At 36.8% G+C, this 18,322-nt stretch overlaps 10 protein-coding genes across 10 annotated transcripts; 5 read left to right on the top strand and 5 right to left on the bottom strand.

Moving 5' to 3' along the window:
* Positions 1-209: 209 nt before the first annotated feature.
* On the bottom strand, positions 210-2,017 carry C9374_001318 (uncharacterized protein; the record flags this gene model as incomplete). The annotated part of the gene is made up of 7 exons (XM_044689025.1): positions 210-481; positions 529-1,109; positions 1,168-1,402; positions 1,454-1,646; positions 1,697-1,827; positions 1,883-1,939; positions 1,981-2,017. The coding sequence occupies 7 exons, from the start codon at positions 2,015-2,017 to the stop codon at positions 210-212; spliced, it is 1,506 nt and encodes a 501-aa protein (XP_044551716.1).
* Positions 2,018-2,186: 169 nt separating this feature from the next.
* C9374_001317 (uncharacterized protein) lies at positions 2,187-2,819 on the bottom strand (the record flags this gene model as incomplete). Its single annotated transcript, XM_044689014.1, has 1 exon — positions 2,187-2,819. The coding sequence occupies one exon, from the start codon at positions 2,817-2,819 to the stop codon at positions 2,187-2,189; it is 633 nt and encodes a 210-aa protein (XP_044551715.1).
* A 43-nt stretch (positions 2,820-2,862) lies between these two features.
* On the bottom strand, positions 2,863-3,858 carry C9374_001316 (uncharacterized protein; the record flags this gene model as incomplete). Its single annotated transcript, XM_044689003.1, has 1 exon — positions 2,863-3,858. The coding sequence occupies one exon, from the start codon at positions 3,856-3,858 to the stop codon at positions 2,863-2,865; it is 996 nt and encodes a 331-aa protein (XP_044551714.1).
* A 360-nt stretch (positions 3,859-4,218) lies between these two features.
* Positions 4,219-6,622, top strand: C9374_001315 (uncharacterized protein; the record flags this gene model as incomplete). The annotated part of the gene is made up of 3 exons (XM_044688992.1): positions 4,219-4,393; positions 4,531-5,327; positions 5,396-6,622. The coding sequence occupies 3 exons, from the start codon at positions 4,219-4,221 to the stop codon at positions 6,620-6,622; spliced, it is 2,199 nt and encodes a 732-aa protein (XP_044551713.1).
* A 75-nt stretch (positions 6,623-6,697) lies between these two features.
* On the bottom strand, positions 6,698-8,981 carry C9374_001314 (uncharacterized protein; the record flags this gene model as incomplete). Its single annotated transcript, XM_044688981.1, has 6 exons — positions 6,698-6,737; positions 6,791-7,030; positions 7,077-7,186; positions 7,240-8,590; positions 8,753-8,849; positions 8,951-8,981. The coding sequence occupies 6 exons, from the start codon at positions 8,979-8,981 to the stop codon at positions 6,698-6,700; spliced, it is 1,869 nt and encodes a 622-aa protein (XP_044551712.1).
* A 1,085-nt stretch (positions 8,982-10,066) lies between these two features.
* On the top strand, positions 10,067-11,452 carry C9374_001313 (uncharacterized protein; the record flags this gene model as incomplete). Its single annotated transcript, XM_044688970.1, has 1 exon — positions 10,067-11,452. One exon carries the CDS (start codon positions 10,067-10,069, stop codon positions 11,450-11,452), a length of 1,386 nt encoding a protein of 461 aa, XP_044551711.1.
* A 196-nt stretch (positions 11,453-11,648) lies between these two features.
* C9374_001312 (uncharacterized protein) lies at positions 11,649-12,101 on the top strand (the record flags this gene model as incomplete). Its single annotated transcript, XM_044688959.1, has 1 exon — positions 11,649-12,101. The coding sequence occupies one exon, from the start codon at positions 11,649-11,651 to the stop codon at positions 12,099-12,101; it is 453 nt and encodes a 150-aa protein (XP_044551710.1).
* Positions 12,102-12,578: 477 nt separating this feature from the next.
* On the bottom strand, positions 12,579-13,845 carry C9374_001311 (uncharacterized protein; the record flags this gene model as incomplete). Its single annotated transcript, XM_044688948.1, has 2 exons — positions 12,579-13,358; positions 13,570-13,845. The coding sequence occupies 2 exons, from the start codon at positions 13,843-13,845 to the stop codon at positions 12,579-12,581; spliced, it is 1,056 nt and encodes a 351-aa protein (XP_044551709.1).
* Positions 13,846-15,084: 1,239 nt separating this feature from the next.
* Positions 15,085-16,254, top strand: C9374_001310 (uncharacterized protein; the record flags this gene model as incomplete). Its single annotated transcript, XM_044688937.1, has 1 exon — positions 15,085-16,254. One exon carries the CDS (start codon positions 15,085-15,087, stop codon positions 16,252-16,254), a length of 1,170 nt encoding a protein of 389 aa, XP_044551708.1.
* A 201-nt stretch (positions 16,255-16,455) lies between these two features.
* C9374_001309 (uncharacterized protein) lies at positions 16,456-18,107 on the top strand (the record flags this gene model as incomplete). Its single annotated transcript, XM_044688925.1, has 6 exons — positions 16,456-16,573; positions 16,697-16,807; positions 16,858-16,972; positions 17,076-17,521; positions 17,676-17,769; positions 17,837-18,107. 6 exons carry the CDS (start codon positions 16,456-16,458, stop codon positions 18,105-18,107), a joined length of 1,155 nt encoding a protein of 384 aa, XP_044551707.1.
* Between the last annotated feature and the right edge of the window lie 215 nt (positions 18,108-18,322).

Genomic DNA, 18,322 nt, shown 5'->3' with positions numbered 1-18,322 from the left:
ATTCGAGTGTGAGAAACTAAGGGCCCAAATCCAACGAGTGAATGGCCATTCTTAAAAGATCTAATTCTTGAGCATCAAATCAGAGCGTTCACACTCTTTAATTGTTGAAATTCATACAGCACACGAAATGACCTTATTATGAATCGAATCTGTTTTTTCTCGAGTTGTAACACAACATGCAGATGACTTGGATCACTCGCATTCGCAACTCAGTCATCATTATCATTATAATTCTGCTCACCATTGTTATAAAGTACCTTCTGAAACACTTCTGAATATTTTTCAATTTGTTTGTACACTAAAAAGTTATCAATGGCTCTTTTTTCTGCATTCACTCCATACATGATTCGTTGCTTTTCATCTAAAAGAACATCTGCCAGCACTTGTGCAATTTCTAAAGAGTCTTGTACATTGACAAGACGTCCATCAATTCGATCTCGAATTTGTAATCGAATTCCTACGGCTTGTCTTGATCCAATGACTTGTGTGAAAGAGTCATGTATCATGTTCATAGAGAACGATACTTACCTGGAATACGTTTAAACATGGCCTCTGTACATGTCAATCCAAAACCCTCTCTTAAACTATTTTGGAATATCACAAGTGAACATCTTTGAAGAGCATTGACAATGAGAGCGTTTTGTGTGACATTGTTCATTGGAAGAGACAGAATGGCAATACTCTCTTGAAGTTCAGGATCTAAATCTGCATAATAGACAGTCAACTCTTCAAAAACTTGTAAACCCTCGGGATCATCTTGAATGGCCTCTGGATTAGGACCCGCTAGGACGAGTTTCACACTTCTTAACAAGTTTTTTCCTTCCTCACTCGCATCAGAAGAATACTTGTCAATATTTCTTTTCATTTCAACCCATCCCTTAATGAGAGGGATCCATCCTTTTAATCGATCCCATCGACTTATTTGTGTGACAATTGGGCTAAAGGGTATTCCCACTGACATTGGATCTTTAAATAAACACTTTACTTTGTGTTCATAAGGGATCTTCCAATCAATGCTTTCATCCCCTTCGGTTAATCCACTTTGAATAAGAATATTTAAAATTTCATGGGTTGAAAGATCTTGATTTTTAGGATTGAAAGGAGACAAACTGTGAAAACAAGTTCACTTTCTCTTACATAATGGAGGTGATTGGATCTGTCACTTACCTTGGATATATAATGGTACAATGGACGTTTTTTACAAAACTTGGAACATATTCCGGTGATGTGAATATACAATGATCCACTTGATTAATGTAAGGCTTCAAAAATTTCCATGCGCTAATCGTTTGGAAATTGTGTTCATCGAGTCCAATATGGCATCGAAAAATAATCTTAATATCACTTCCAAACTTTTCACGTATGGGAACCACCATTCCTAAGGGTTGAGGATCATGCAATACTATTGGATGGCATTGTATGTGGCCGATAGTTTCCAGAGCTTAATACTTACCAATAACGTCTCCATTTGAAATTTCATTTCGAAAAACGTCACTTTCAACATTCTCTCTGCTAACACTTTCATATACTTCTCTGTCTTGGTCAGAAAAATCAATATCTGGTCCTGTTCCATGAATAAAGTTATGTATTTTCTTTGTTAGGACGAAAAAGCGTTCATCCTCTGTGTTTAGAGTCAACCAAGATGCCTTCACACAATCGTCACAGATGAAAGATGTAAAAACATGATGAAACATACGTTGAAACCAGTTTGATTCATTGTTCTTGTGACCCTGGATAACATTTCTGCTACACCTCCTCCAACAGCAGTTGAATTTATATGAAAAACTCTTCGATCAGAAAAAGCCTTCACGTTTTTCTTCATTCGCTCTGTTATTAATTTTCCAATAGTGTCAACAGTGTCAAACTTGGCAAATTTACTAACCGATATGATGATGAAAAGAAGCATAGCATGCTTGTTTTTCTAATGGCATTGGATCATCTGATACCATGTTAAGTATGAAAATTCAAGCATATGCTTACCTTTCACACCACTCTGCAAAACAATTCGTAAAGGCATTTTTCTTCAATCATGATGTTCAATTACATTCATTGCAAAATCATCCAAAATAAGCAATTAAACAAAAAGATTAAAGATGGAAAATGTACAAAATTATTGGGAGCTTTAGTTTAGGTTTGGAATGAGATAATTAAGGTATGAAGAGGGGGAATCATCAAGATGGAACAATTTACCACTTCTTTTGGCTTTGACTGGTATTGCTGTTAGGATTAGTGGTTGTGTTTCCTGCAGATGGATAATGAGTTGGATACATCATCTGATTGGGGAAATATTGAGGGTATTGAGATTGATAACCAGGAAGATATGGGTATGGATTGTTTGTCTTTTGTTCATTGTGTTGAGGAGATTCTGACTTTTGCTTAGCATCAACATTATGTTGTGGATACATCACAAAGTATGGTTGTTGCATTTGATAATGATAAGCATCTTGGTGAGTCTGTTCATTCTCCTCAGTTCCAGTACTGGTTTGGTGTTGGTTATACATTCCATATCCTTCTTGTTGTTGGTAGAATCCTTGGTTAAAGTTCTTGTTTGCATTCACTCCTTGACCAGCAGTTGGTTGATAGTATTGGTAAATATATGGATAGTATTGAGGATGATATGGATATTGACTTGGGAAATATGGAATAAATGTTTTAGGATCTGTCCAATATTGACCATTTTGCATTTGCTGATTAGCTTGAGGATTGGATTGGTTCATATTAGATTGTTGGTGAGATTTTGGTTGAGAGTTTGAACCCAAATCTAATGAACCAAATTGAAGGGAAATTCCTGGTTGAGTTGTGAAAAGATGGGATGGCATTTGAATTGGTTCCTCTTGCTTTGGTTGAGAAGGTTGGCGTTGTTCAAAGTTGGATTGGAAGTTTTGAGGTGTTTGAACAGGTTGTTGAATTGGTTGGGAAGGTTGAATATGAGCTTGTGGTTGCTGATGATGTTGCTGTTGTGGTTGCTGTTGGTTGTTGTGGTTGATGATGGTGAGTCTCTTCGACATGATGTTGTTCAGCTTCTTCATGGGTTAACTCTTCTTCTGGTACTTCCTCCTCTACAACTGATTCTTCAACGACTTGTTGTGGTTGTTGTGGCTGTTCTTGTACCACTGGAGCAGAAGGTTCTTCTCTAGCATCATCCTTTGGTGCCTTTGTCTTCTTATTCTTCTTTCGTTGAATTCGTTCACTCTTCAATTCCTCTTTTTGGGCTTTAGCTTGCTCTTCAAGTTTCTTTTGTTCCTCTTCTTGTCTCTTCTTGTCTTCTTCTTCCTTTCTTTTACTTGCAGCAGCAGCTTCACTGTATGAAAGCTTATGTTGTGTTGGTGCTTGTGTTTGTTCGGTTGTTGTTGTTGTTTGGTTTTCAGGAGTAGAGAATGTACGCACTTCAGAAGAAGTTACTTTGTCTTGCTTAGTTGGTTTTTTCTTGTTTGTTTTATCATTCAAAGAAGTAGAACCTCCTGATGGGTGTTGTGAGTTGTTAGATCTTGCAGAAGAAGAGCCATCGTGCTGATTATTTTGAGAAGAAGCACCACGAGTAGAACCTCCACGACCACCACGTCCGCCTCTTCCTTTTTGTGGCTTTTGTGTTCTAGTTTCTTTCTTCTCTACGGTTGTCCAATCTTCTTTTCCTTCGACCTTCATTTGTACAACAAGATTCACATCATAGTTATTCTCTTGGAGACATCTTTCGATATCGGCTTTTTTCCAATCTGAGAACATTTCGCTGATGTGTTTGACTCTCTTTTCGATTTCTTGCTTCGAAATGCCTACATTGTATGATGATTCACCACCTTCTTGAGAGGATGGTCTTTTAGTGTATGCTACTTTTCTCTTGGTGTTATTACTTTGGGACATCTTTATGTATAATGATGATGGAAGGTGAGTGTTGTTTCAGCACAATACAAGCGATACAATGAAGAACGCAAGATGAGTGATGAGAATTTTTTTTTGTAAGTGTTTCAAAAATAAAGCTTTTGAAGAAAGGCTTTCCGCGTTCCAGAAAGACGGAACCGATTGGGTGAGGTGCATTACCAAAGTACAGTTTTTGATGACACCCTTCAATTTTGTAATGTAGTGAGAGGATGCCGTCATCCATAAAATGGAGGCTATCATCCAACGGTGGCCACATTTTGTTGGTTCTCAAGGCTTTGCTCGGATTGGCAATTTTGATTGAGTGCTCGCAATCGCAATTGGATTAAAAAAAACTCTAAAAAAATGTTAAATTCGTCTCGTAAATTCCTTCGAACGAACCCAGCATCTTCCTTGATGAGCGGAAGTGGTAGCAATATCACATCTGCAAGTCCAATCATGAAAAGTGCTGCTTTAATATTGAGTGGTGCTTTGAGTAGAGGAAGTTATTTGGAAGTACCCAAATTTTCGAGTGTGCCAGGTAAGTATTATTTCCAACCTATGATAGTATATTTAAATTGTTTGAATTCACGATTCAAATATTGCACCTTTTCGAAATTAATGCTGTTATTAACCTACATATTTCGGAATTATTGTTATCACTGTTTCTCGGAATAGAGGCTTTCTACAACAACCTTTTTGTAAAACGATTATTTCATACATCAACAATTTGTAAGGCCTCTAGAGTCAGTCCTGCTAAATTGGCAAGGTTAGAATATGAAGCTCAAACAAGCAACAACATGGATAGAAAAGCTGAATATTTACAGGCATTATTTGATTTAGAGCATTATCAAATGGTAGTGCAACTCGTTGATAGTGGATCATATTCGTTGGATCATCCTTTAATTCGACAAATATACAGAACCTCATTGGAAAGAATTGGTGGAGTTTATCAAGAGAATGTTCCACGAACAAATTATTACTCTTATTCTCAGAGTCAGCAACAACAGCAATCACCACCCACATTTACTTCACCTCCCCAAGATAATTCATATATTCATACTTTTAATTTTCCACATCAACCACAGCCAGTAATGCTACCTCAAAAACTTGTTGTCACAATGGATGACTCATTCTTTACAAGATTTAACAGGGTTAATGTCACTAGATCTTTTATATCATTGCTCTTCAGTTTAGCAATTGTTGGACTATTTTTTTATTTGGCTTACTACACACCAAATGATCCAACCAAGCAAAAACAAGGAGGTGGTGGATTGGGATCAATGTTTGGACAGACATCTTACAAACCAATCACAAATGTAGAGACAAGATTCAATGACGTGAAAGGAATTGATGAATGTAGAGGTGAATTAGAAGAAATTGTGGACTTCTTAAAGAATCCAGAAAAATTCAACAAATTAGGAGGAAAATTGCCAAAGGGAGTTCTCTTGGTAGGAAAACCGGGAGTTGGTAAGGTAAGTTTGGATATACAATGTTCATCGGTCTCACATTGTTTCTTAATTTTCATTCACTACCTTTATAGACTCTATTAGCTAAAGCTATTGCAGGAGAAGCTGGCGTTCCTTTCTTCTTTTGCTCTGGATCAGAATTTGATGAAATGTTTGTAGGTGTTGGCGCAAGACGTATTCGAGAATTATTTGCTGCTGCAAGAAAACAAGCTCCTTGTATCATCTTTATCGACGAAATTGACTCTCTCGGTGGTAAGAGAACAGCAAAAGATCCATTCTATTCAAAACAAACACTCAACCAAATTCTCTCTGAAATGGATGGATTCAAATCAAGTGAAGGAATCATTGTTATTGGTGCTACCAACTTGTTGGAATCTTTGGATAAGGCCTTAATTAGACCTGGAAGATTTGATCGACACATCGAAGTTCCACTTCCAGATTTAAAAGGTAGAAAGGAAATTTTAGACTTGTATTTGAAGAAGGTGCCTCTTAATCCAACTGTCAATGTTGAAACCATTGCCAAGAAAACTACTGGATTCACAGGCGCTGATTTAGAAAATCTTGTAAATGTTGCTTCAATTAGAGCCTGTACCAAGAATAAGGAGCAAATTAGTGGTGACGACATTGACTACGCTTTCGACAGAATTGTTATGGGTATTGCTAGAACCTCTAGCATCAATGTTATGAATGAAAAGGATAAGGAGATTACAGCAATTCATGAATGCGGACATGCTCTAGTTGTGTTGTTGAACCAAAAGAAATCATCTCAACTCAATAAGGATATTCTTCACAAACTTACTATTATCCCAAGAGGAAGCGCACTTGGATTTACTGCTTCCTTACCTGAACGTGAGGTTCACCACATGTCCAAGCAACAATATCTTCAAATTATTGAAAAAGCTCTTGGTGGCGTGGTTGCAGAAGAAATTATTTATGGAAAGGACAATGTCACCTCTGGATGTACATCAGATTTACAACACGCAACCAACGTTGCAAGATCGATGGTTACAAGATTTGGTATGAGCGAATTGGGCTTGATTGACTTCACAGAAGAAAGTTCAATGTATCAAAAGGGACCTGAATTCTCTCCTGAAACAAAACGATTGATAGACATTGAAATTCAAAAAATTGTTAATTCTTCATATGAACGAGTGAGAGCAATGCTGAAAGAAAATGAATCTGAGTTAAGGAAGCTAGCAAAAGAGCTTGTTAAATATGAAACACTTTCTGGCAAGGAAGTTCTAGATATTTTAGAAGGCAGAGAAGTGAAACGTTCTATTGTAGGCGAAGTTGATTTCTAAATTTGATGAAATGTCAACATTTTAATTGGACTATTCTTTGAAGAATTTTAATAAAATAATAATTAAATATACATTCTAATAATCGTCATCGCTAGGTGGTTCGATATAGTCGTTACTGAAAAGAATTGGATTGTCACGTTGGAACAATAAAACATTTCAAATACTTACTTCAAGAAATATAACACGTCCTTATCCTTGTCGTTTTCCAAAGTTTGTCTGATAGTGACAAAGACAGAATTTTCTCTTAGTGATTCGTTTGGTTGAATGCATCTTCTAAATAGTTTTGCCAAATTTAATCTAACGTTTGGTATGACGTCTTTAGATATCTTTTCCAAGTCTGGGCCAAATTCCTGTATGAAGAAGTTGTGATCTATTTCAGCAAGTAAATGCTCACAAGCAAAAACAAAACTAACGAATAATGTTCAGAAAAATCATTGATCATGCAAATACTTACATCAATCGTCTGTGATACTCTCCTGAAGCTAACTCATGAAGGAAGGAAGTAAATTCTTTTTGGCCTTCTTTACTTTCTTCATCATTTAATCTCTTCATTACTTTGCCACACTAATCATTTTACAAAATAAATATGGGCAAAACAATAGTGAGCATAAACTTACAGAAACAATAGAGTTCTTTCGTACAATTGCAAAATCATCGGTATATAAATCAAAAATTACGTTCAGGATGGTATTCTTTACGGTCTCTGGTGAAACCAATTCGGCAAGGAAACCTAATTGTTTAGAAATTTCGCTCTTAATTCTCCAATTGTCTGTCTGTTCAGGAATGGAGCAAATTATTGACAAATATTTTTGCCTAGTTTCTTCGCTAAAGAACTTGAAAAGGCTAGAAAGGTTAGAAATTACACCAATTTTCACTTCATCCAAATCCTTTAAAAAGAGTTCTAAAGCGTTTGCCAAGCATGTTTCTGTTACCTCAGGAGACACGAGGTTTGCAATCTCATGTAAAGAACAGGCCAAAGATCTTCTAACTTTCCATTGTACATCCTTAACCAAGTGATTATAAGCATTCTCTACTTGAGCCCATTTTGTCTTTCCAATAATTTGAGCAACAGCAGGAAAGTTAAATGCACAATATTCGACCATATCTGTTTCATTTTGGTCATTTTGGAATGCCATATCACTAAATGATTGAATTAAAGAATCTGGAATGGATGATGGCACCTCTGGTGTATCAGGTTCGAATGTTGCAATGAAAGCTCCTAATTGTTTGTAAGCTTCCATTTTCACCCATCTGCTTACATCATCTGCGAATCGATCAAACAATTCTACCAACGTATTTAGCCTCGTCTCTCTATCAACACATTTAGAAATCTCTGGAAGGGATTCCGCACATGCCTTTCTTACTCCCCAAATCTCATCCTTACTCAAAACCAAATAAACTGGAAGAATTTTTGTAACAGTTAACTCTGGACCAATTTGTTGACAGATCAAATTCAATGATTGTGAGACAGTCTTTCTTACCAAGAGTGATGGGTCGTCGCTAAGAGAAATAATCTCTTGTACCACAACCTCTTTAACTAAATCAGGTCCGAATTGAGGAGCCAATTCATTGAATAATTTTGCTGCAGCAATACGGTATTCCTCCACTCTCTCATCATGAGCCAAATTCACAATGACTGATAATAATTGTGGCTCGATGTGATTTTGTTTTATCAGCTTTGAAATTTTAACCAAAGCCTCTGTGGCACTATTTCCAACTTCAGTATTCTTATCAATGATCAATTCAAAGGTGTATGGAATAAAAGTATTAATAAGTTCATTGTATCCTTCTTCACCTCCATTTTCCAAGAAGAATGTGGCTAAAGGATAAAGCTTTTCAGCGAAAACTTGTCGTACCACTGGCTCGGTGTCTGAAACAAAGTTTTGAAGGAGAGGTAATAGACGTTTAACGCTTTCCTTGTATCCGGCCTCTACTGCTGTGTCGTGAACATCTCTGAGAAGTACAAGTCTGTTGATGATTTGGAAGTAAAATAGTGTGAATAATTGTTGTTTAAAAAGTTCAGAATGATATTAAATATTTTTGTAATTTAAATTCCGTCATCGCATAGTTGTTATTGTTGTTGTTTGGATGAACCAATATATCATCATATTCATATTGAATCATACGAACCTCTGAAGAGAGAAATCAGAGTTGTAGTACTTTTCCAAACGGGAAAGACTGTCCAATGTATCGTCAATAGTGTATTCGTTGAAAATAAAATCATCCTCTGTTGTAATGTTGTTGAAATCGCAAAAGAAAATGATGATTTTAAAAAATTATGACTCCTCCATTTATCGTTGCACTGATTACAAATGAATGAATACTAACCATCGAATGAATCTTCTCCGTTTTCGTACATGATGATGGATTTAATTCCTCTGGTAGGGGCAAAACAACAGAGTTAAAATTTTGTGGGAATTTTTTTCAGGTAACGAAAAGGCGCATTGTATGAACAGGAGGACTCAGCGTTCGATTGGACATGTAAGAATCTTCGATCAAAGTCCATGACGGTCTTCATTTGTTGTTGTAGTTGTTCTTGTTATTAGTATGAGCATGAACGAAACCTAATTTCATCATTTTGTGGGTATCAATCAAAAACAATTTGAGATGAATTTTGAAAGATTTGCCACTAAAGCACCAAACAACAGGATCACAACAGCGCTAACTGCCATTCATGAAAATAAGGTGATTTCAAAGTAATTGAGGCGATGGAAAAGAGGCCACTCTTATAATGTCAAGAAACGGTTTCAATAAGGGTGAAATGTTCACAAGGAGTTTCATTAACATGACAAATTTGAATCACTGGGTGGTTTCACTACCTTTCAAAATTTCCCTCACAATTTTTCATCCTTCTATCGTAGTAACATACGTTTACAACTCATATCTCCAACCGTACAGCAACGAAAAAATTGATATTAACGCTCACAACGTCTACAACCGAATAGAAACCGACAATAACCACTTCATCATACCCTTAGAATCATCAGTGAGAGGCTTTCCTGACATCGTGCGAGCACCATCATTCTAATTCAAGACATTTACTTCGGATATTATCATTCCATCACCAGCTGTATAGTAGTAAGAACAAGACTTCTGCTAGCCCATCAATTTGAATTATTTGCTCCTCACCTCTGTCCAATGATGATGCATCATCAATCAAACTTGTCCTTCATGCTCCAGGAATCGGGAAGCACAAACACAACACAGTTACAGAACCACAGCTTAGGATCCTCACTAATGACATCTCTCCAAGATGTTAATGGCAACCACAATTTTCATTCATCATCTTCCCAACCAGTGAACTTTCACCAACAACAGATGGTTCAAAATAATAATAATAACCGAAGACTTTCAACAGGCCACCCAATCATTCCCCAGCACCACCCTCAAATAACTTCCAACATCCCACGAGGCTCCAGTGATGCAATCCATCAACAATCTTCAATGAGCCACTCCCATCCACAACAAAGTAACACTACCCATCTATTTAACCAAATGGATCTTTCAGGTTTTTCTTCTGCTATTGGAGATCATATTTTAGACCTGTGTGGACAAAAGGATGAGCCTTATGTGGTTGTTAAAATTTCGTTTCTCACCTATCAAAGACTTTTAGCAATGTTAAATGGATCCAATTCGACGCTTAATAACTCTTACGCCGTCAACACCAATACGAAAAACACATGTGTAGAAGCGTCGTGCTCAGGATCCACAAGCATGTTTAAAGGCGGCCAACAAGGTCACGCAGAATATGAATCAGACGATATGGACTCGACCGAGAAAAAAAGCACAAAAGGTGATGCCGGAGTCGTTAAGGGTTCATGGAGTGAGCAAGAGGACGAAAAATTACTGCAACTGGTAAAAAAACATGGACCAAAGCGTTGGTCTTTTATTGCTTCCCAGTTGGAAGGAAGAGTGGGCAAGCAATGTAGGGAACGGTACTTGAACCATTTGGATCCAAGAATTAACAAAAAAGCATGGACGGAAGAGGAGGATAGAATAATTATTGAGCTTCACGAAAAACATGGCAATCAATGGGCAAAAATTAGCAAAGCTTTAGAAGGACGAACTGCAAATGCAATCAAAAATCATTGGAATTCAACTTTGTCAAAGCGTTTTGAGAAAAAAACAAAAACAAAAAAGGACCCAAGCGAAGTCAAAATAGATGAATCCGTCCAATCACAACATGTTATTCATCAGGACCAATTTTTAACCGAAGCAAACGTTTTAGCTCAAAGCAGAAGCGAATGCTACCGAGATCATCCCCAACTCTCATGTAAATCCTCCGAGTTCAATGACCTTTTCCTTGCAACACCTCTTGCCGACAGCAACCCTCTCAAAAGATCTTTTCGTGACACTCTGGAACCCATAGACGACACATGCAAGAAATTCAAACGAAACGAAAACGATATTAAATTGGAATCAGAAGAAACTTTAAATGTAGAAAACTCTGCAGACGAAGATGACAATTCTCACCAATGCAATAGAAAAGACAAATTCAAAAATTTAAGAATTAATTTAGTGGAAAAAAGTGGCGATACCAGCTCGGATAGATCTTCTAGCGTTATTTGTCACACTACTTCAACACCAACTGGAATAGAAGGTGCTGTTTCAGTGTTAACTGAGCACACTCTTCCTACTGGATTTACACCTCGCTTCACGACAAGTATTTCTGATAATCAATTAACATTTTGTTCTCCAACTCCAAGCGGCCTGTCCTCAATATTTGCTCAAACTTTCAACGATGGATCAACACCTTCAAACCTGCAATTGCCAGAAATTTTCATGGACGAAATGATGTTTGTTTCTCCCAAGAACGGAAAGAATGGCTGAACAACCATGTTGCAATGGACGAAAGAACTTCTTGTCAAAAGCCGAGCTCGAATTTTTTAGCCATTGTAAACTTTTTTCTTTGGTTGACCCTCTTTTTTAAAAAATTTGTTGAAAAAAAATACGCCAAAAGTACGTAATCGATTTCGTTCCTCTCTGTTTCATCATCAAAATTCTGCATCATTTCAGTTAATTAGCCATGCCACCAAAGAAGGAAAGAAAAGCAAAAATTGAAACCGCATACTACGGTCCAAGAAAGGGTGAAAACGAACTTGTTTTCGGTGTTGCTCACCTCTATGCTTCTTTCAACAACACTTTTGTTCACGTTACTGACTTGTCTGGCCAAGAAACCATCGTCAAAGTTACTGGTGGTATGAAGGTCAAGGCTGACAGAGATGAAGCTTCTCCATATGCTGCTATGCTTGCTGCTCAAGATGTTGTTGTCAGATGCAAGGATTTGGGTATCAATGCTCTCCACATTAAACTCAGAGCTACAGGAGGTGTCCTCACAAAGACTCCAGGTCCTGGTGCTCAATCTGCTTTGAGAGCTTTGGCTCGTGCAGGTGTCAAGATTGGAAGAATCGAAGATGTTACTCCAATTCCACACGATTCCACAAGAAGAAAGGGTGGTAGACGTGGTCGTAGATTGTAAATGATCTGTCTTTTCTCTCTTCAAACTCACAATAAACTAAAAAATTAAATATTACATGAATTTGTTGTGTGTTTTTGAACGTCTAGCAGGTGTCTTGTTCATTCCTTATTGGGACCTTAATGATCGCAAAAGACAGGTCACCTTGAAGAAGAGCTGGCACTCACCCACGAATTGAACTTAAATTTGTCATTGAATTTATTTTGTCTGTACAAAGAGTGTTGCAAAATTGGTAATGGTTAGGTTATCTCAAATCCGCAAGTTTGAAAAGTGCTCACTTAAAGTTAGGTGTCTGTTAGAGTGTTTGGTTGCACTAGAGACTCCGAATGGCAAAAAGGAGTCAAATGTTGTTGGAGAGCACAAAATTGTGGTGAATATCGCAGGGGTTCTGTGAAAGAGAGAAAGTGACTGCTTGAAAAATTGCCACCTCCTTTAAAAATCTTCACAGATTCATTTGATGGTATTAGGAGAAAGAACCTCTTATTGCATTTGTTCACAAATCGATGCCAACATGTCAATGGCTGAGGAGGAGTTCGTCATTGGTTGGTTGATCAAGAACACTCTTGGGCCATCACTTGGCATTCTGATTGGAGAGAAGGAAAGAGAATAGTCTTCTTCATTCTCAGATGTTGTAGGAGATGATGTCTCAGTGGTATATCCATCAATCTCAGATGCAATCTTTGAATAAATTCTAGAAATCTTCAATGGTTGCATCATGGGTTCTGGTGAAGTTGATGGTGACAAGGATCCCTTAATTCTCTTCTTGAATGGCATTGAGTTTGGAGAAGTTGGAGATACGGATCCTTCTCTTCTCAGAGGAGTTGCTGGCTGAGATGGTTTGAATTCAGTCTCTTCTTGAGAGGATTCATAGGAACGTTTGTGTTGAACTCTTCTCTTTGGAATTGCAATTTCCTCTACTTCTTCTTCTTCTTCACTGGCAGAAGCGACTTGTTTGCTCACTGTGGATTTCTTCTTACGTTTCGTTGTGAGAGTACGACTTGGGTTCTCTTTACACTCACAACACACATAATTACTTTCATCTTGACAAGTCTCTTTCATACACTTCTTGTGAATCCATTGATTGCAATGAGAACAAATGAGCCAAAATTGTTTTTCATTTCTCATATCACTTTCTTTGAAGATTTCTAAACACTCTTTGCAATAGTGACCTTTTCGGTAGTGAAGACCACACTTGTTACACAAAAAGACAGTCTTTGGTTTGTAGCCATTCTTAGAGGAAGGTTCTTCAACAGTCCATCCCTGATTTAAAGATTTGACATCATGTATGTTATAATTTGTTGTTTTGGTTGTTGTGCACAAGAAGGTAGGCAGTGCGTGCGTGTGTGGATCCATAAAAAAGTTGAATGGATGATGAAAATCATGGATTTTGTGTGTTGATGGTATAGTGTGATCGTTTTACCAAGTTTGAATAAGAGATGACACTCAATACACTCGAGCGAATAGTACATACCTTTCTCCAAAGAGGAGTCTTTGTTGTTCCACACTTGTAGTTTGCACATTGCTTGACATTGCCTAGAGTTGCAGCATGAGTACGATTGGAAGTCTGTTGCGCGCAAGTAGGAGAATGACTAGCATTACATTGCATATTAGCAACCATGGATGGGAATGTGTACGAGCCAGTATAGGAAGCGAATGGATCATTCATCAACATCTTCATAGGTGGAGGTGGAGGAGGAGAACAAGATGTTTGCAACGAGGGCTGTAATAAAGAGTTATTCATCATCATTTCTGATTGTTGTTATTGGGAAGCTTCAATAGATTCGGGGATGAGTATGAATGAATGAATGGATGAATGGGTGATGCAAAGATGATGATCTGTTCGGATTGTTGATCAGCTGTAAATTTTAAACGTTTTGATTGTTTGATTTTTTTTATCTTCAACTTTTTGTCGCACCCTCTGCTGGTGGCGCCTTTGAGAATTTGAGTGAATCTGCAAGACGATCAAACGACGCTTAGCTGCGTCGGGCACACAGACAACACGCAGCGTGACACTGCGATCTGTTGATAATGATCAATTCGCTTGTAAACTTGGTTGACTTGACACGGATGGTATTTAATTTGACAGATTGGAAATGGTAAGAAGGAAATTTTTAGTTGGGAGAATCTCGGCGCAAGTTGTGTTTGGCAAGGTAAATGGTAATTTGTGCATGATGTAGGGATGTTGACCATAAATGATGTGGCCCAACGTCGTTGAATTTGTGAGAGGGTTTCCATGACAAGTCGTGTTGGATATTCGATTGGGAAATATTCTCCCGTTGGACATGAGTTGTTTGTTTCATTTTGCATCTCTATGGAACATTGGGCAGCATGGAAATAATGTATAAAACTACTAATATTTTGGACATGATATGGTTGTCAGCTTTGATGGGAACACAAGATGATGGAGAGGAACTAGTTGTCACTGCCAATCACCAAGAAATGGAATGAACAAATGAAGGTTGTTGGAGAGATGTTGTTCTCTTTCCATATGGTCTCGGAAAAGAGATCAAACCAACATTGGGCTCAATGAAAATTTTGAATCCATACACTTTATCTCTTTTACCCGACTGCAAAGAGTATACTACACTCGCGTATGTGCTCGAACGGAGAATTTCTCCAATCTCATCCTCATCTACAGTTGAATCATTTAAATTCTATTATTTTCTGAATGAGGACTTTTAATGTTTTACAAGTCATTGGATGCCCATATAATGATGGGCATTTGGAGAATCCAATCACAATTTTGCAACAGTGCCGTGTTCCATCTAAACAGTGAAATTGAGACAATGCGATTCTTGAATCTCTTTGATCATCCGTGATTCATGCACAACTCGTTTGATTCTTGGCACACACCCTTTGATCTTTCGTTCCGAAACACAAACTTGCACTATAGTTTTCAATTTCATTGAAGCTGTGTGCAGTGTAATGAATGAGTGTGTGTGACTGAACATTCGCATTGCTTTTAAAGTTGCAACAACGAATAAAAATGAAACGAAGTCTTATTGAGAATGACGATCAAAAACTTGTTGATGAAAGAAATGAAGCATCGTTACGAGTGAAATCCGAACAATTATCATCAAAGAAATTTAAAGAAACTCCATCTTTAGTTCTTGATCATTCAATGAAAAAAGACTCATCTCCGTTACTACGAACAATAGAAACAACAACAACAGATCACTCTCATCTTTTACTTCCCGAAATTATTTTCAAAATCATGCAATTTCTAGATGAGAGATCACGATGTTTGAATTGTCGATTAATATGTTCTCAATATGAAGCTGCCTATATTGAACTATCTAAAATTGAACTATTAGAGTTGTGGAATCAATTGAATTCATGTTGTCTTGTTCCACTCAAAGAAGAGGCTCCTTCACAAGAAGAGATTGAAAAACTTGAATTGTGTTTTAATTTTAAACTTTCATGGCATTGGAAGACATTCTTATCACAAACCAACGGAAGACCAAATTGGAATTTAAAGCTTGTTCATCCAAGTAATATAATTTATCCAATTGAAGAATGGGATTATTTATCAAACATTACTAGAGACCATTTTGGTTTGGCAAATAAGGATGCTTGTATTTGCATTGGTAGATTGTCTACTGAAAAGCTTTTAATTATGGATATAATGACACAGGTACTATATTTAACGAAAGGAATGAATCAATTCGAACAACTGGGACTACTTAAAACGTGGTTTTCAGATCTCAGAAAAGCGATTGCACCTATTGGAGAGTTTGTTAGGATTTATGGTATTTCTGAATTGAATGTAAAATATGCGAAAGAGTGTAACACTGTTGAGAGAGCTCTAGAATTGATTTCAAAGAATCCATTTTATTATACAGTGTTCAACAAGAATCTCAAATGCAACCTACAAATTGTCAAGTCCATGATACCTTACCATTCCATGTTGCTCGACATTTCATTCAAAAAGAATAAGGAATTTATATTACAACACTTAAATCAATCCATGAATTTGTTTATACATGCCGTTCGTGAATTGAAGCGAGATGTCGACTTGCAGAACGCATTTGTTTTCATTGCTAAAAGAACCAATAATCAATATTTGAGTTTTTATGTGAATGCCAATTTGAATCAACCTGAAGATTTATTACAACAATTGATACAACCAAACGTGCAAGATTTCTCCTATGACTGACTGGTTGTGTTCTGTTATGATGTCACTACGTGTGCGCATGAGTTGAATTTCTCAATGCCAATTGTTACAATTTAGGAAACACTGCCAGTTGGAAACTTGGAGAATTTCCCAACTAAAAAATAAAAGCGCGAAAAAAAACTCTTTTCAAAAACATTACGTCCAACTCATCAACAACACACCCTTTCAAATTGTCACATCAACATGTTTAAATCGATTGCTTCTTCCTCGAGTGTTGCCAATTCTTTATTTTCATTGATTGGAAAACAACAACATCAAATGAGATACATTCAAAAAGTGATCGGTGTCATTCCAGCTGATGGTAAGTTCAAATGAAATATTGTGCTGGTCATTTTGTGATCCTGCTGGATTGATAAATTCTCAATGACCATATTTAATCCATGTAAAATCATGATGAAATATTTCAAAATCAATTCCATTTTAGGAATCGGAAAAGAAGTCGTACCTGCAGCAATTCAAGTAATGAATGCTGCCATTGCTAAGAGTGTTGCAGCAAAACAACAAGATTTCTCCTTGAAATATATTCCCTTAGAAGGTTTGTATGTTCACATACTGAAAATGTTTCACAATTCTTTTTTTCAAAAGCTGGATGGGAAACTTTTGAAAAGAGTGGAAAGAGTTTACCTTCTGAAACAGTTGAAGCATTAAAAACAAAATGTGATGGTGCCATCTTTGGATCTGTTCAATCTCCAAGTCACAAGTAAGTGTGAAATTTTCATGAATTATTTTAACACAATACTCGTTTTGAAATGAAATCAATACTCGTTTTGAAATATTCTTGAAATATTCTTGTTCAATAACAGAGTGGAAGGATACAGCTCTCCAATTGTTGCAATGAGAAAGCTTGTAGATCTCTATGCCAATATTCGACCATGTCAAGATGTTAAAAAAGGAATTGACATGTTAATTGTGAGAGAAAATACTGAATGTCTCTACATTAAGAAAGAGAAATTATCTGTTGATCCTCAAAGCGGAGAAAAAATTGCAATTGCTGAACGATTAATTACAGAGAGAGCTAGTAAGAGAATTGCAGAAATGGCTTTCAAATTGGCCATTCAAAGAAATAAGAAGAATTCTCCAAAAGTAACCATTGTTCACAAATCAAATGTGTTGAGTGTGAGTGATGGTTTATTTAGAGAGAGTTGTTTACAAGTTGCTAAAAAGTATCCACAAGTGAAAGTTGAAGAACAATTAGTGGATTCAATGGTTTACAAGATGATTTTGGATCCAACTCAATATGATGTGGTGGGTATGTAAATATACGATGTTTGGAATTTTCATTACCATCAATGAACACATTCATGAATGGATTGCACTTGATTTTCTAAATTGTGAATTTTCTGAACACATAATCACTCCACACAATGGTTACATTCTGTCCAATGAATTAATATCTATTCTAGTTGCTCCTAACTTGTATGGTGATATTTTGAGTGATGCTGCATCAGCATTTGTTGGAGGTTTGGGCGTTACTGGATCTGCCAACATGGGTGACAGGTATGTGTTTTTTAATTTCATTTGTTTTTTAAAATCGAGAATTTCGTTGTTGTATCATGCTTGACAGCTTTGCATTGGTTGAGCCAGTTCATGGTAGTGCTCCTGATATTTATGGAAAGGGAATTGCCAATCCAATTGCAACCATTCGAGCTTGTGCCATGTTATTAAGATTTTTACAAGAACATGATCCTGTACACTGTTCATTCTTGAATCCAATTGCAGATCAAATGGAAAAAGCAGTGGATGTTGTCATGAATGATCAGAGTGTGATAACACCAGATTTAGGAGGAAAAGGAAATACTGAAACACTTGTGAATGCCATTATCAAAAATCTTTAACACGTCAACCCATACCGATTCAGTATTGTGTGTTGTTCCTATCGTACTAGTAAAAATTATTATGAAGTTCCTATCGTACTAGTAAAATATATATTTATGAATGTGATGACATTACTATTGCACCTACACGTTATGGTCGAAATTATTATTTTCATCATTTCATGAACACACACGTGTCACACAACAGTTCAATAAGGTTGTGCAATATCATGAGA

This window comes from Naegleria lovaniensis, assembly GCF_003324165.1.
Source record: "Naegleria lovaniensis strain ATCC 30569 chromosome Unknown tig012, whole genome shotgun sequence".
In the NCBI taxonomy this organism is placed as follows: domain Eukaryota; phylum Heterolobosea; class Eutetramitea; order Acrasida; family Naegleriidae; genus Naegleria; species Naegleria lovaniensis.
Note: the sequence above shows the minus strand (reverse complement) of the source record. Positions and strands in the feature narration are given on the sequence as shown.